Genomic DNA, 16,771 nt, shown 5'->3' with positions numbered 1-16,771 from the left:
CACAGTTACCTCTGCTGCAGAGGATAAGTTCATTAGAGTTACCAGCCTCAGAAATTGCAGCCCAAATAAAGTATTCACAGAGTTCAAGTAACAGACACATCTGACACTGCATAAATATATATTTTTTAAATACATAAAAACGTTACCTTTATTTAACTAGGCACGTTTTTTTTGAACACATTAATACTTACAATGACGTCCTACCCCGGCCAAAGCCAGACGACACTGGGCCAATTGTGCGCCGCCCTATGGGACTCCCAATCACGACTGGATGTGATATAGCCTGAATCAGGCCTTCATGGTCAAATTGCTACAAAGAAACCACTACTAATGGACACCAGTAACAAGAAGAGACTTGCTTGGGCCAAGAAACACGAGCGATGGACATTAGACCGGTGGAAATCTGAACTTTGGTCTGATGAGTCCAAATTTGTGATTTTTGGTTCCAACCACCCTGTCTTTGTGAGATGCAGAGTAGGTGAACGGATGATCTCCGCAAAAGCATTCCTCATGGTTGAGAGAATGCCAAGAGCGTGCAAAGCTATCATCAAGCAGATGATTTGTTTAACACTTTTTGGGTTACTACATGATTCCATTGTTTTGATGTCTTCACTGTTGTTTTACAATGTAGAAAATAGTAAAAAATAAATTGAATGAGTAGGTGTGTCCAAACTTTTGACTGATATTGTAGGAATGAAGGAATAAAGGAAATGTAGGACCTTATAATGGCATTAGAGCGGTTAGAGCGTTGGACTAGTAACCGGAAGGTTGCAAGTTCAAACCCCCGAGCTGACAAGGTACAAACCTGTTGTTCTGCCCCTGAACAGGCAGTTAACCCACTGTTCCTAGGCCGTCATTGAAAATCAATTTGTTCTTAACTGACTTGCCTAGTTAAATAAAGGTAAAATAAAAATAATAAAAAAATAAAAATATGACCCGTAGTCAAGTGACCCGTAGGTTGTTTGTTGTTCATGGCATATTTTTGCAGTTTGCACTGTGATATATCTGCATGGATAGGATGAAATATTTGTAAATGATGACAGTGATACTGAAATCACTACTAGTTAGTATTATAATATGGTAACTATTATAGGACTAACACCAATCTGAACAGGCTTCATTTTGCAGGAGAGAGGATTGTGTTCCTGTGTTAGTCAGCTGATTCTCTGTGGTGGAAAGAGTGTCACAGGCAGACGGAAAGCCCTGTGGGCTTGTGTTACTTAGGAGTCAATGGGACAAATAAATAAGCACAGCCCATTCCGTTGATTACACAATTGGAAAGAGGCTAACTTCCCCTCTCCTCACAGTAAGGAAGCGCTGTGTCTCGTCTCTGCTGTGTGTGACTTTCTACAGTCCCGTCCTCTCATTAGATTTACATGGTAAAGACGCAGCACACTGAAGCAGCATTCATCTACACCACCACTACTGTAGCAGTGTGAAATATGTATCCAGTCTTTCATCCAGCTCTGTATCTCCCGTGGATGGTTTATAAAGTAGTCTGTGTGTGTAATGTCCTATGTTGTGGTAGCTTTGAAAAACAGAGAGGGAACTGTAATCTGTGTTGTATTAATCATAGTCCAGCTCCGTAGCTTTCCCCTTATCACACGTGTGTAATTACAGGATATTTGTGCTTTAAGCACGGCTCTGTTGCCTGGAAATGGAAGAGTGGCTCCTGTGATGAACTCCCTGTTAATAGGACTACCTTTGATCTGGATGGAACATGGAGAGCTTGCAGAACGCGCAGGTTTTAATTATGAAATACATGAAAAATCGATGGCGCACTAAATGCCAGCCATGACTGCAGTGATTTGCTGTAGCAGCAAGTGTAGTGAGCTTACATCTGCTGTTGTTTTAAATCTCTCTCTCGCTCTATTTCTCTCTCTCTCTCGCCCTGTCTCTCCGCCTTTCTCTCTGTCTTTCTCTCTCTTCTCCAGTGCTGCTCACAAACCTTCAGACAACTCTCACGCTGCTGCCTCTCCCTGTTTGAAGCAGCAGAGAGTGTTCAATAAGAGCAGGATATTAATTAGAGTATTGACGGCCATGTAATTCATCTCCCAGGATGTGTTATTACATGGGAGGCTTCAGAAGGCCAGTTTGCATTATTGGCCAGCTCTCTCCCTTCTGAACAATTACACACAAGTCCTTATCAGCACACACTTCCGTCCACTCTTCTGAGACCTGGGAGGACACATAAGTAACAAGAAGCTTCTCAATGGACTCAGTAGACACGTGCCTATTTGCTCAGCATTTATACTTATGGGCCAGAGTTCCTCCACATGACCTACCCAATACTACAGTCATGGCCAAAAGTTTTGATAATGACACAAATATTAATTCTCACAAAGTTTGCTGCTTCAGTGTCTTGAGATATTTTTGTCAGATGTTACTATGGAATACTGAAGTATAATTACAAGCATTTCATAAGTGTCAAAAGCTTTTATTGACAGTTACATGAAGTTGATGCAAAGAGTCAATATTTGCAGTGTTGAGACTTCTTTTTCAAGACCTCTGCCATCCGCCCTGGCATGCTGTCAATTAACTTCTGGGCCACATCCTGACTGATGGCAGCCCATTCTTGCATAATCAATGCTTGGAGTTTTTCAGAATTTGTGGGGTTTTGTTTGTCAACCCGCCTCTTGAGGGTTGACCACAAGTTCTCAATGGGATTAAGGTCTGGGGAGTTTCCTGGCCATGGACCCAAAATATCGATGTTTTGTTCCCCGAGCCACTTAGTTGTCACTTTTGCCTTGTGGCAAGTTGCTCCATCATGCTGGAAAAGGCATTGTTCGTCACCAAACTTTTCCTGGATGTTTGGGAGAAGTTGCTCTCGGAGTATGTGTTGTGTTCTTAGGAAAAATTGTGAGTGAGCCCACTCCTTGGCTGAGAAGCAACCCCACACATGAATGGTCTCAGGATGCTTTACTGTTGACATGACACAGGACTAATGGATGCGCTCACCTTGTCTTCTCCGGACAAGCTTTTTACAGATGCCCCAAACAATCGGAAAGGGTCCTCAGCAGTCTAATCCTTGTACCTTTTGCAGAATATCAGTCTGTCCCTGATGTTTTTCCTGGAGAGAAGTAGCTTCTTTGCTGCCCTTATTGACACCAGGCCATCCTCCAAAAGTCTTTGCCTCACTGTGCGTGCAGATGCACTCACACCTGCCTGCTGCCATTCCTGAGCAAGCTCTGTACTGGTGGTGCCCCGATCCCGCAGCTGAATCAACTTTAGGAGATGGTCCTGGAGCTTGCTGGACTTTCTTGGGCGCCCTGAAGCCTTCTTCACAACAATTGAACTGCTCTCCTTGAAGTTCTTGATGATCTGATAAATTGTTGATTTAGGTGCAATCTTACTGGCAGCAATATCCTTGCCTGTGAAGCCCTTTTTGTGCAAAGCAATGATGACGGCACGTGTTTTCTTGGAGGTAACCATGGTTGACAGAGGAAGAACAGTGATTCCAAGCACCACCCTCCTTTTGAAGCTTCCAGTCTGTTATTCAAACTCAATCAGCATGACAGAGTGATCTCCAGCCTTGTCCTCGTCAACACTCACCCCTGTGTTAACGAGAGAATCACTGACATGATGTCAGCTGGTCCTTTTGTGGCAGGGCTGAAATGCAATGGAAATGTTTTTGGGGATTCAGTTCATTTGCATGGCAAAGAGGGACTTTGCAATTAATTGTAATTCATCTGATCACCCTTCATAACATTCTGGAGTATATGCAAATTGCCATCATACAAACTGAGGCAGCAGACTTTGTGAAAATGAATTCATTCTCAAAACTTTTGGACACGAATGTAGATAAGAGTGATGGTATGACATGTATGTCGTTTTGAAAAATCTTCAGTGGTTTTCTTTGCCTCCTTAATGTGTCATTTTGAAATAGGTACCTGCTGGACAGCTCTGTTAACTACTTGTCATGGGACAGACTATCAGTGCACACATCAGTTCCTTTGTGTACAACATGTTATAGATATAGTCCGGTAGGCCTATCTTGACTTGTAAAAATTGGATGGAAAGAGTTTTGCAGGGGTAGAATTGAAGATAAAACATGTTGGACATGACAGGTGAGAAGTCCAGAGACTAGATTCTTATCAGGATTGTGACAGGTCAGTCTGATGAGCACCTCACTAGCAGCATTATATCTGTGATAGTGATATAGACCTCTGGGAAACTCAGTCTAGCAGCATGATATCTGTGATAGTGATATAGACCTCTGGGAAACACAGTCTAATAGCATGTGAACTGCTTTTGTGGTTTCCTGTAGAGATGTCTGTGTGGCGAGACATCTTTAGTGCTGCACATGCACAACAACAGCAGACCACACAGAGAAGAACCCAAAGCTTTGAAAAGGGTGATCGGAGAGCTTTATCTCCTTTGTTAGTTATTTTTCTAGGCCTACTGAATAGGTTAGCCCAAGGGAGCACATTGCAAAAAATGATCTAGTATTGCAAGTTTGACATTTAATGACTGCGATATGATTAACTCCAGTATGAATAAAATATATGTATTACATTGCTACATGTGTAGGATTCAGTTAATTCTGAACTTCTGAATTAATAAGGTCTTATCCTCAGGGAACGGTTGGGTTTTCTGGGTCTCAGCTTGAACCTGGGAGAACTTCCTTCTGTAACCTTTCTGAGGTGATGCAGGAATGTGTAATCATGTTGACTTTCCTTTCCGGTTAGAATGGGAGGAGATTGGCTATAGCAAAAAGTGTATGAGCCCTTTGCTCGCTTAACTTTTCTCAAGGTCTTCCTATTCTAGGTATTCCTGTTAAAAGGCTGAAGAAGTGATTGTACTGTGTGTGTTTCACAGAAAGAAAGTACATTCTAGCAGGAATTCATTTTATGAACCTAGGTCAGAGGTCACAGCCTCTAACCCTCAGACTGACGGACATTCTGTTTCCTCTCTCATGTCCAGTTCTAGACTCTCCTGAGTCATGTATAATTCACGATCCACCGGATGTTGCTTCTCCATCGTAACTCCTCCTCCACATTTACTGGATTGGTTGAGCAGTGCAGAAGAGAACCTCCCCAATATTTATTTTCTTCTCATCGAGATCAGTATGTAGTTTCAATATCTGCTACGTTAGGTTAGTTCTGCTCTGGCTTTTGTGGGTGACCCTTGGCGCCATATAATTCGATAAATAAAAGCATACATTTAGTACTGTAATGTTTGTTTGTCATAGACATTATTTTTATCCTTGCGAGGAAGTATGTACTCCAGAATCCATGGAGTCCAACTGTGTTGTTTTGTGTGAGCCTATTAACGCACCCAGTAGTGGTCAATGCAGGCTGGTGTACAGTACAGTGCATCAGGGTGGTCTGGAAGGGCTATATTTATGGTTCAGGCTGAGATGGTATTGGGTTTCATATGTGGTTCAGGCTGGATCCCAGGGAGATTACTGAGAGCTGGGAACTGCCTGCTCAGATAGTCCAAACACAGAGAAGCCTGCCTGTGTTGTGCCCCTGGCCTCACTTTGACCAGCGCTGAGGGGCTTCCTGTATCCGCTGGCCTCCAGAGACCAGCTCTCAGAGGGGAGTTACATTACAGGCAGGATCAAAGAAAAGCATTTCAAAGCAGGAGAAACACTGTCGTTTGGCTTTTCCCCTGCACCACTCAACAGAGCATCACACAGAAACATTGAACAAAATGCCAGACTTTTTTTTTTAATGAAAAGGAAGTTGTTCATTTTTAAAAGCATTTCGCTACACCTGCAATAACATCTACTAGATATGTGTATGTGACCGAATAACATTTGATTTGATTGGATTATTTTTTTTAAATCTTCAAGTATCCTTTTCTTGAAACTGCTCACCTTTATTGTTCCTCTGAGAGTGTTAGGAAACATTACCTGGCAGTCAGCTACGGTCTTAAAGATTCACAACTTATTTACTATCATTGTAAATATTAATATTGCGTTGATGTTCTGAACCTTCCTCCACACGATGGCCTCCAACAAAATTGCCACACGATCCCTCGTTAAGTCCGGGAACGTTGCGGCAGCGTTACGGGACTGTTTGGCGACGCTCACCATTTGTTTAAGCACTCAGCTGAGGGAACCTGGGCTGCGGCTTCTCACCAATAACAATAGCGCTTATCGCTCCACTCCCTGCGGTACAATTAAAATTCTGTCAGAGTGTTCAATCTGCCTCCCAGCAATGCCTGCTGTTCCCGTGGCCCTCGTGGGCCACGTCTATTCCTCTGCCACTATGTATAATTCACGAGCCACCACACAGCTCCAAACACCTGGAGACTCACAGGACCAATAAAGCAGAACTACCCTGGGGGAGAACTGTACAGGAGTCTGGCAAAAATACTGTAGAGAGGAAAGAGTCTGCAAGGGCTCTATCTGGTGATCAGTGGGTCACTGATAATTTCAGATATCCAGTCTTAGAGAAATATATTAAAGAGAAATATATGGAGAAATATAGGCTTGTTTTTTTCTCCCTCTTTTTCCTCTCTTCTCTTGAAAGACAATTGTGGTGTCCTCTAAAACTAATTTGGATGTAAATCTTCTATTTGCAGATAATTCCATAGCGATGCATTGGAGTAACCTGTTGAGTTCTCTGAGTGGTTGCTTTTAGTTAAAACCAATTAGAAATGACCAGAAATAACAGCGCCTAGAGACAGAGAAGTCATTTTTCTCTTACGCCTCCCCAGATAGTTGGCCTCTCCATGGATTAAGTGTTTTAGTATATTAGGGGGCAGCTGATTAGAATCATTATGCTTTTTTAATCATTACATTTTTGCATTTATAGTTTATACCAGTATAATAAGGCTAAGTGTGTCACTGCAGAAGGGACGCTTATTGGAATTACTTTGTGTATGAAACTTAGCCTTCCTAAAGACTGCCAAAGTTAGAACACTGCACTGATCTCCCTAATTGAGCTCTTACAGCGTATTGTGTATGGTATGTAATTATTCATTGTATTGGGAACTCAAATCAGTATATTGTACTCTTTTCTCTGTATGGAAGTAAACTACTTTGAAAGTGAATGGTATCTACTGTTTCGATGTGTATTAGATAAGAGGGCCCTAGTAATGGACTCTGGGCTTTGAGTACCTGTATCCAATAGCCCATGATTCCAGGAGAATACAGCTACTCCCTACCTGACACCAGTGTGTGGGGCATCCTGTATCTGGGACTGCTGTGCTGGTTTGGCCTGGTCTGATCTGTGCTGGCCGTGTCCTTGTGCGTGTTGGGCGTGGAGCGTAGGCGTGCTGAGCAGAGCAGAGCGGGAAGCGGACTGGAGGAAGAGTGTCTCCATGTCTCCCCAGACTGAGCAGTGAATGATGATAAGTGAGGAGCTCCAGTCAATGAATCAAGCAGCAGGAAGGCAGGGAGCAGCCAGGGGGAGAGTGTGACGTCCCCACGGGAGGGGCCTCGCATTAGGAACTTCCTCGTCTGTGTGTTTCTGGCACAGGTTAAATGAATCGCTCCCATTAGCGTGCTGAGAGGACAGCTCCATTATATGAAGGAGACTGTAACTTTGAATGTCACGGTGCAACAACCCCTGAGCGCACCGGCGTCTCCCAGGGAGGGAGGGTGACAATAACCATCCATGATAATCATTCCCTGTCAAGCTTTAAGGAACCTGAAATTATGACGTACGGCCTGTCGCGTGCCTCAGACTTCATTACAGTGCTGTCACTTTGAGCTGCAGTGCTGGAGAAGCACCACTCCGATGCCTGGCCCCAGCCCGCTCCCCTGCCCGCTTCACTCCTGTTTCAGTGGCATGTTTACAGGATGTGTGCCCCCCTGCAGATAGATGTGGTGGAGGTTAACCTCCAGCCGTCTGCACACAGTCTCCTTTCAGATTTGATGAGGGGACGATTCTCATGAGAAGAGACTGGAGAGAACATGTTGAGGAGCAGAATGTGTGCTGTGAATGTTTACCACTCTGAGGTGGAATCAGAATGATCAAAGACTTCCAGGTGACAGCTGTCCCCTCCTTCCATTGTGACAAATGGTAATCTCTACTAGAAAATTCAGTAGTCAAATGAGGGAAGTTTCATTTAACAAAATGAAACGCTAATAAAATGTATTGGCTAAAGGGAACATCAATGTAATGGCCATTGATTTGTATACACCCTACTTTGGTCTTTTAACGGCAAGCTTGTTGTGTTAGATTGTCTGTCTGCCAAGGAGAGACTCACCTACAAACTAACCTCTGAACCTGCCATCCAGTAGAGTAGACATACACTGGCAGGCATCACCAATGTCAGTGCCCAGAGCCTAGTCCCACCCTCCCCTCCCACAGCCTGATTCACTCATTGGCTCTGTGGCCCCTTCCCCCGTGCCACCTCCAATCAGAGTGCTCTGAATGACACATAGAGGAAGTGGGCAAGCTTTCCACCCCTTCCTCCTCTCCCCTCCCCTGCCTAACAACAGGCCATTTTTCTAAGCAAGCCTGTAACTGTTTTGACAGTAATGATTTCCTCCTCTATGTCCAAGTAAATCTTTGGTGTAACGATTTTCATATCTCTTAGTGACATTGACATAATGGCTGTTTGTGATTTGAGGAGGATGGAAGACTGATAGCTGATAGGACTGAGCCGGCAGGATTCAGATGGGGCTGACATACAGTGTAGTGTAGTGCAGTGCATAGTAGTGCAGTGCATTGTAGGGTAGTGTAGTGTAGGGTAGTGTAGTGTAGGGTAGTGTAGTGTAGGGTAGTGTAGTGTAGGCTAGTGTAGTGTAGGCTAGTGTAATGTAGTGTAGTAAAATTAAGTGTACGGTAGTTTAGTGTAAGGTAGTGAGGTATAATGTTGGGTAGGGTAGTGTAGTGTAATGTAATGTAATATTGTAGTGTAGTATAATATATAGGGTAGTGTAATGTAATGTAGTGCAGTATAATGTAGTGTAGTATAATATAATGTAGTTTAGTGCAATATAATGTAGTGTAGTAGGGTAGTGTAGTATAGTATAATGTAGTGTAATGTAATGTAATTTAATGTAGTGTAATATAATGTAGTGTAGTGTAGGTTAGTGTAGTATTAATGTTGTGTAGGGTAGTATAATGTGCAGTAGGTAGTATAATGTAGTGTACTGCCATGTAATGTATTGTAGTATAATGTAGTGTATGGTAGTGTAGTGTAATATAATATAGTGCAGTATAATATAATATAATGGAGTTTAGTGTACTTTTGTGCAGTATAGGGTAGTGTAGTATAATGTTGTGTAGGGAAGTATAAAGTTGTGTAGTGTACTGTAGTGTAGTATAATGTAATCTAGTGTAGTGTAGTGTAATATAAAGCATCCTTCACTCATGCTGCCAAAAATACCTTTGTAAAACTGACTATCCTACTGATCCTTGACTTCGGCGATTTACAAAATAGCCTCCAACACTCTACTCAGCAAATTGGATGTAGTCTATCACAGTGCCATCCGTTTTGTCACCAAAGCCCCAAATACTACCCACCACTAGAACCTGTATGCTCTCGTTGGCTGGCCCTCGCTTCATATTCGTCTCCAAACCCACTGGCTCCAGGTCATCTATAAGTCTTTGCTAGGTAAAGCCCCGCCTTATCTCAGTTTACTGGTCACCATAGCAGCACCCATCCGTGGCACGCGCTCCAGCAGATATATTTCACTGGTCATCCCCAAAGCCAACTCCTACTTTTGCCATCTTCCCTTCCAGTTCTCTGCTGTCAATGACTGGAACCAATTGCAAAAATCACTGAAGCTTGAGGCTTATATCTCCTTTAAACATCAGTTGTCAGAGCAGCTTACCGATCATTGCACCTGTACACAGCCCATCTGTAAATAGCCCACCCAACTACCTCATCCCCATATTGTTATTTCTTTTTTTGCTCCTTTGCACCCCAGTATCTCTACTTGCACATTCATCTTCTGCACCTCTATCACTCCAGTGTTGAATTGCTAAATTGTAATTGTTTTACCACTATGGCCTATTTGTTGCCTTACCTCCCTAATCTTACTACATTTGCACACACTGTATATAGATCTTTCTATTGTGTTATTGACTGTACGTTTGTTTATCCCATGTAGAACTCTGTGTTGTTTGTGTCGCACTGCTTTGCTTCATCTTGGCCAGGTTGTAAATGAGGTTGTAAATGAGAACTTGTTCTCAACTGGCCTACCTGGTTAAATAAAGGTGAAATAAAACATGTTTTTAAATTATGTAGTATAGGGTAGTGTAGTATAATGTAATGTTGTTTAGTGTAATGTAATATAATGTGATGTAGTATAATGTAGTGTAGTGTAGGGTAATATAATGTAGTGTAATGTAGTGGAGTATAATGCAGTGTAGTGTAGTATAATGTAGTGCATTGTAAATTAATGTAGTGTAGTATAATGTTCTGTATTATAATGTAGTGCAGTGTAATATAATGTAGTGTAGTATAATGTAGTGTAGTAGTATAATGTAGTGTAGTATATTGTTGTGTAGTATAATGTAGTGTAGTATAGTGTGGTGTAGTGTAGTGTAGTGTACAAGTAATATAATGTAGTGTAGTGTAATGTAATGTATTGTAGTGCAGTATAATGTAGTGTAGAGTAATATAATGTAGTGTAGTATAATGTAGTGTAGTGTAATATATGTGTAGTGTAGCAAAGTGTAAAATAATGTAGTGTAGTTTAATGTAATGTAGTATGAGGTTGTGTAGTATAATTTTGTGTAATATAATGTAGTGTAATGTAGTGTAGAGGACTGTAGGGTAGTGTAATGTAGAGTAATATAGTGTAATGTTGTATAATGTAGCATATTGTAGTCTAGTATAATGTAGTATTGTATAATGTAGTTTAGTATAATGTAATGTAGTCTAATGTAGTATAATGTAGTGTAGTATAATTAAGCAATAAGACATGAGGGGGCGTGGTTTATGGCCAATATACCACGGCTAAGGGCTGTTCTTATGCACGACTTAAAGCGGTGTGCCTGGATATTGCCTATATACCACAAACCCCTGAGGTGCCGTATTGCTATTATAAACTGGTTGCCAACATAATTAGAGCAGTTAAAATACATGTTTGGTCATACCCGTGATATGCATTCTGATATACCACTGCTGTCAGCCAATCAGCATTCAGGGCTCGACCCACCCAGTTTATAATGTGGAGTAGCGTAGGGTAGTACTGTATAATGTAGGGTAGTATAATGTAGTGTAGTGTGGTATGTTTTAGTGCAATTGTTTCAAACTTTTTGACCCGCGACCCCTAAAAAGGAGTGTCAAAGCTCCCAACTCCCGTGCTCGCAAATGCACAAATGTTACGCAAATGTAGCCTGTCAATACAGCCATAAACGGTGATGCATTTTCTGAATGCAATATATAGAAATTACCTCTGTTTGACACCTGCATTTTGAGCTGAAAGTCATTTATGTTAGCAACCAATATCAACTACGGATATGTCATTTCTCTAAAGTCCAGATCAAGCAGGATCATATAGCCTACCTGTATACAGCAGAGGTTGGAAAGCATGGTCTATCTGTAGCCTTTTTCTACCTCACAAATATCGTAACAAATTAATCAGAATATGTTACATCTTCATCCCGTAAGTACTGAAGGTATTTCGATGTTACAGCCATCTTCAGACATAAATCCAGTAGCGACCCAGACTAGGCATATCTGAAATGTGAAAATTATCAATTCAATTGCCAGTTTCTGGCAAAGATGCATCTGTAGCAGATTGCTAAACTGTATTTTATTTGGATAATATAAACATACTGTTCTTGGCAGGCAGAACTGGATAAAATGAAACCAGTGCTTTTCGGTCACTAATCTGGATATGGGCTCACCTGCCTTTGCAAACCAATGCTGATGAACAGTCAAGACACACAACTTTTTGGCTCTGAAGCACAGATTAGATGTTTATTGAGAGAATAATTTTGTGCAATAACGTAGGTCTATGTTAATAACCAGATAGATTAGGCAAAGGTATACATATAAAATACTAATTGTATATGTAGCCTATTAAAATATTTATTTTCATCATTCAGTTTCAAACTCGCGACCCCCCAAAATCTTATCGCGAGTCCCCAGTTTGAGAACCACTTGTGCAGTGTAAGGAGAAACAGGGAGAGCAGGGATTAAGTCACACAGACCACTACTAGTTGCTGGACCTCAGCCATATTCAGAGAATTAGGAACTGAAAGAGAACTAAATCTGCTCTTACTGTACTTCTTAGTTTGGCCACTTCCACTATTACAAGCAATGCTCTGGAGAGTGACAATCCCCTTATCTAAGGGTTCACAATGTTCATTCTTTAGTTGTATCTGGTCTATTGCTTTTTCTGGGGGAAGCAAAATGTTGAGATACATTTCAGACTTTTACGGAACAGCGAGCTGATTTAATATTGTGATCTAATGGAAAGAATGTGACTCAGCCATGCTTTTTCCACCAATTTCCTTACATTCGAAGTGTGAAATTGTGTTGTGCATTTTCATTGAAATAGCTGGAGTACAGCTCATGCTTTAGTATCGTATGTCTAACAATAACCAGAGCCCGATTTACAAAGTCTCAAAATGTCTGTTTTATGTGTCTATAATAGAGTTTGTAAGATCTGAAGAGAAGCCAGGAAAAAGCCCCTGATACTGTATATCCCCAACATGAAACCAGAGAGGTTCCTTACATGGTGTTAGAGGTCTAATTCTGGCTGCTCTTACAACACCTTGACGCTACTACTCCCTCATGGCCTCTGAGGCTAACACTGAATACCCTTAGTTGATTGAGACCTGGAATTAAAGGAGGATTACCAATTGTTTATTATTCTTGTGTAATGACTCAGTTGGACAATTACTTTGGCCGTGAGCACTGGAACAATGCTGTAGCCTGATCACAGAGACATGGCCTCTAGGTTGCTGTTTCCCCTCTCTCTTTCTGCTCAATGGACCTGATATCCAATGTGTGTCTGTGTACAGAGAGTTGACAAGCTTACAGTATTTGTTTTCCCCCTCGTTGCTCTTTGACTCGTTTCCCCTCAAACATGTCTGAAACATTGTTATCTCCGGCCAGTTGCCGGAGAATTATTGAATCATGTCAGCCCGCCATCCCCTGAGTTTCAGATGCAAGCTGTAGAAAAATTAGCCATTGCTTCCGCATGACAAGTGGGATCTATTAGTGTTCTTTCGCCCTGCAAAGCATGAGCATCGGAGCCCGCTGGGGCCCATGGTTGGCTGTGCGCTGGCCCTCGTCGGACTCTCAGGGCATTAGGCCCACGCTGCAGACGAGAGGGGCTGCAGCCGGAGACAAAGCTGGAGCCAGGGAGGCTCATCCGATGAGTTGACACCCGAAGGGGGGAAGGCTGAGGACTGCCAGTACCGCTCCCTCTCTGCCTCACCCTCAGAAACACAGGTCTGACTCAGAGTGAAGTCACAGCGCCGCCGTCCTGTCTTCCGCTCTGGGGAACAGACTTACTCATGTACAGACTATAGGCCCTGTGAGGTCACACATGGGGGCATTACAGTGTTTGTGCAGATTTATATTCTAGAAAAAAATACAAAATAAATCATGATCTGGATGCTGTCCGTGGGGTTTGAGCAACCTTGCCAGGGTTGTTGCTATGGGTTTTTCAGTAGGAGGGCTGTAGGTGGGCCAGTCACACCACTGCCCTGAGCCTGCATGGGACCTCTATAATCTCTGTGACCTAGCCAAGAGACAGGAGAACCACAGGGCCACAGCAGCACAGTCACATAGCAACACAGCCATGTGGCGTTAGGTGTTATTAGGTGTAACGGAGTTAAGAACGTAACATAAGCTCACTCCACAGCTAGCTTGAAATGTTGCGGATGGAGCGATCCAAGAGGTACCTTTTGGGTGGCTTTAACCATTAGAACGTTGTTAAGAAGGGCGGTCACATGTGTGGCGAAGCAGAGGATCACTGGTTCGAGCCCAGTATTGGGCAGTGGAGGAAGCTGAGCTTTTAGCAGCACACTGACCCCCGTTATATAGGCACAGGGATATTGTATGACTGTCCTCAATGTTCAGATTTAATGTGGTTCTAACACGTCTGTTTCCCTTTATTTTTCAGGTATTTCAGTAACAAAGAAGACACATACCTGTGAGTACAAACCATCTGATAGCATGAATTCCACTTGTTGTTTGAAATTAATACCAAAATGATTGAAATATGGACATTAGCCTACATTATTGCAAAACTATGGAATACAACAACATAACATATTAGCTACTGGCCTGCTTTTATAAAACCACCTATTTTCAAATCAGACACATACCTTATAATTAGGATGAAAAGAGATTCAATGATTGTGTTTTTTATTACTACTGTATGTACTGTAATATTCTCATCACACATTGACCTCCAACAGCAACATGACCTCGTACTTTGACATTTTCCCAAGTCAACTTTTCTTTATTATTGCAATTCTTCATTATTTCCTATCTGTGTGCAGAACTGGAGAGAAGATTTTAATAACGGCAGAGAGGATATTGAAATGATATGTAGTCATATGACTGTCTGAAATCATGCTCTGATATCCCAGCCAGACAGTTTGCTGAAGCTCCTCTTTGTTCTCTGCAAGGCTTGCAACTTAAAAAAATACAAGGATGTGGTTTGTTTGAAACCTTTAGAGGCTGGGTTAACTACAAGTGCTGTGCATTTCTGAAAGAGAGATGCTATCAGAGAAATACAGAGATACGGGAATGGTTTGTGACACAGCATGGTGCTATGAATGCTATGTAAATGCCAACAGTAGGCAATCTCAGAGATTCTCTGCCTCTTACCTGAAGCCACACAATATTTATGTTGAAAAATGATGGTTTCCTAGAGAACTGTTCAGTTGAAGACTGTAGATATGACATAAATGTATACAAAAACATAAATGCATCTAAAAACTGTGTGTGTGTGTGTGTGTGTGTGTGTGTGTGTGTGTGTGTGTGTGTGTGTGTGTGTGTGTGTGTGTGTGTGTGTGTGTGTGTGTGTGTGTGCGTACGTACGTGCGTGCGCATGTCTCCATCTGTGTGTGTATATGTGGGAGAGTCACGCTCTGAAGGTTATACTCTCACTCTGTTCATCACGATGAAACTTGTGGAGAGGGAAGACCGTAGGGATACTCTGTAAAAGTGGACTGACTGTCTCAGGGTTAGATCACTCCCTGTAAAACACAAAAAAAGTGGTCTTTGGCCTGCACTAGCTGGTCCTCTAGCCAGCCCTACCTGAGTGAAGCAGTCACATAAACTCTGTCTCTGAAAATAACGTTAAGGTCAGGTAGATGTTTATGTTAAGCTATTTGCCTGGCCAGAGGGATGAATGGAGTGTTTGTTTGAAGTGTGTGTGTTTGATATTCAACCTCTTCTCCTCTGTAAGGTAAAACAGAGTCCTTTGACCATTTATCCGATAACCCACTGCTGTCTTAATTAGACCAGAGCTAAGCACCTCTACACCGGAAGGGGCCTCAAATCAAAGAGCATGATTTAGGAGTCTGGGTTCAAAGCCCAGGGCAGAGACTGGACTGCACACTTTCATTTCAATTAGAAATATTCAAATCTGATCCGTGTCAAGAAATCAAAGTAAAGCGCTTTAACAAGTCGCTGATTGATATGCAGTGCAGTCAGGAAGAGGCGATAGTCCTGAGTCAAAAGATGTGTATGCACAGGGAATGATTCAAAGGACAGTTAATGGTCACGGACACTGTGATGGAAGATCTGGTGGATTAGGAGAGGAGCTCTAGTACTTCTGGCTGGAGTAGTCATAATGAGGTGGATATACAGTAGCTCCACCCAACATGGTGGTTTAAGGCTGGCTATACTAGGGCACAATTTATGTCTCTCCAGCTACAACTACACCCTGACTACCATCACTTCAGTCAGACTGGGCTCTCCTATTGCGTCTCCTGCAGGGACAGACTGGCCAGTGTTGAGTGTCTCTGTGGTCTCAGCTGAGCAGACTCAGGGAGAAACCTCCCTCCCCATCCATTCAGCCCAGAGAGCCCAAAGACAGAGCCCATCCCTCTATCTTATCTCTCTCCTCTTTTCCTGCCTGAGTGATCAAACCCCTGGAAGCTCCCTGCCAGACCGCCACGCCAGCCAGTCCCATCATCAATATAAATTACAGGGGCAGCTGTTCCCTGGCAGACGTTCCTCTCCTCCACTTTCCTCCTCCATTTACATTTAGATTTTACATTTTAGTCATTTAGCAGATGCTCTTATCCAAAACGAATTCTCCTCTCTCCTATACGTCTGGGCACTCCACCCTATGAAGTGAAGTATTTTGGATGGTAATGGACATTTCATGTGCTGCTGACCATCATAGTCTCTCAGCATTCAGACTGTGAAAGAATGCGAGTAAATGTACAGGCCTGGGCTGGAGCCTCTACCTCCATCCACCATTTGGGGTGGTCCAACTCCAGCAGGCCATATAACTTTAACCATAAAGCTATAATTCTCAGTAAGGAATCAAGTATGGTTTTCTGTACATTTTCGCTGACAGCTTTATAGAGAATGTGTTTATTTGGTCCTACTGCAAGGCAGAGTGGGCTGTAGAAGGGCCCAAAAATTGTGAAGTTTGGCAGCTGTATTTATACTCATGATAAACAATAACAGTGCCTTCAGAAATCCAACACAACATATCACTGAGTACCACTCTTCATATTTTCAAGCATGGTGGTGGCTGCATCATGTCATGGGTATGCTTGTCATCGGCAAGGACAGGGGAGTATTTTAGAATAAAAATAATTTGAATAAAGCTAAGCACATGTAAAATCCTAGAGAAGAACCTGGTTCAGTCTGCTTTCCAACAGACACTGGGAGACAAATTCAACTTTCAGCAGGACAATAAGGAGTTGCT

General features: G+C 42.5%; 1 protein-coding gene across 1 annotated transcript in view; it reads left to right on the top strand.

Annotated features, from left to right (window-relative positions):
* Positions 1-16,771, top strand: part of roraa (RAR-related orphan receptor A, paralog a) — a 280,992-nt gene that overhangs the window by 160,935 nt on the left and 103,286 nt on the right. Inside the window, exon 2 of the mRNA XM_042301535.1 lies at positions 13,997-14,026. Coding sequence (XP_042157469.1) covers positions 13,997-14,026 — 30 coding nt within the window. The remainder of the gene's footprint in view (positions 1-13,996; positions 14,027-16,771) is intronic.

The sequence above is a fragment of the Oncorhynchus tshawytscha genome, linkage group LG19, assembly GCF_018296145.1.
Source record: "Oncorhynchus tshawytscha isolate Ot180627B linkage group LG19, Otsh_v2.0, whole genome shotgun sequence".
Lineage (NCBI taxonomy): Eukaryota > Metazoa > Chordata > Actinopteri > Salmoniformes > Salmonidae > Oncorhynchus > Oncorhynchus tshawytscha.
This window is presented reverse-complemented; position numbering and strand designations above follow the sequence as displayed.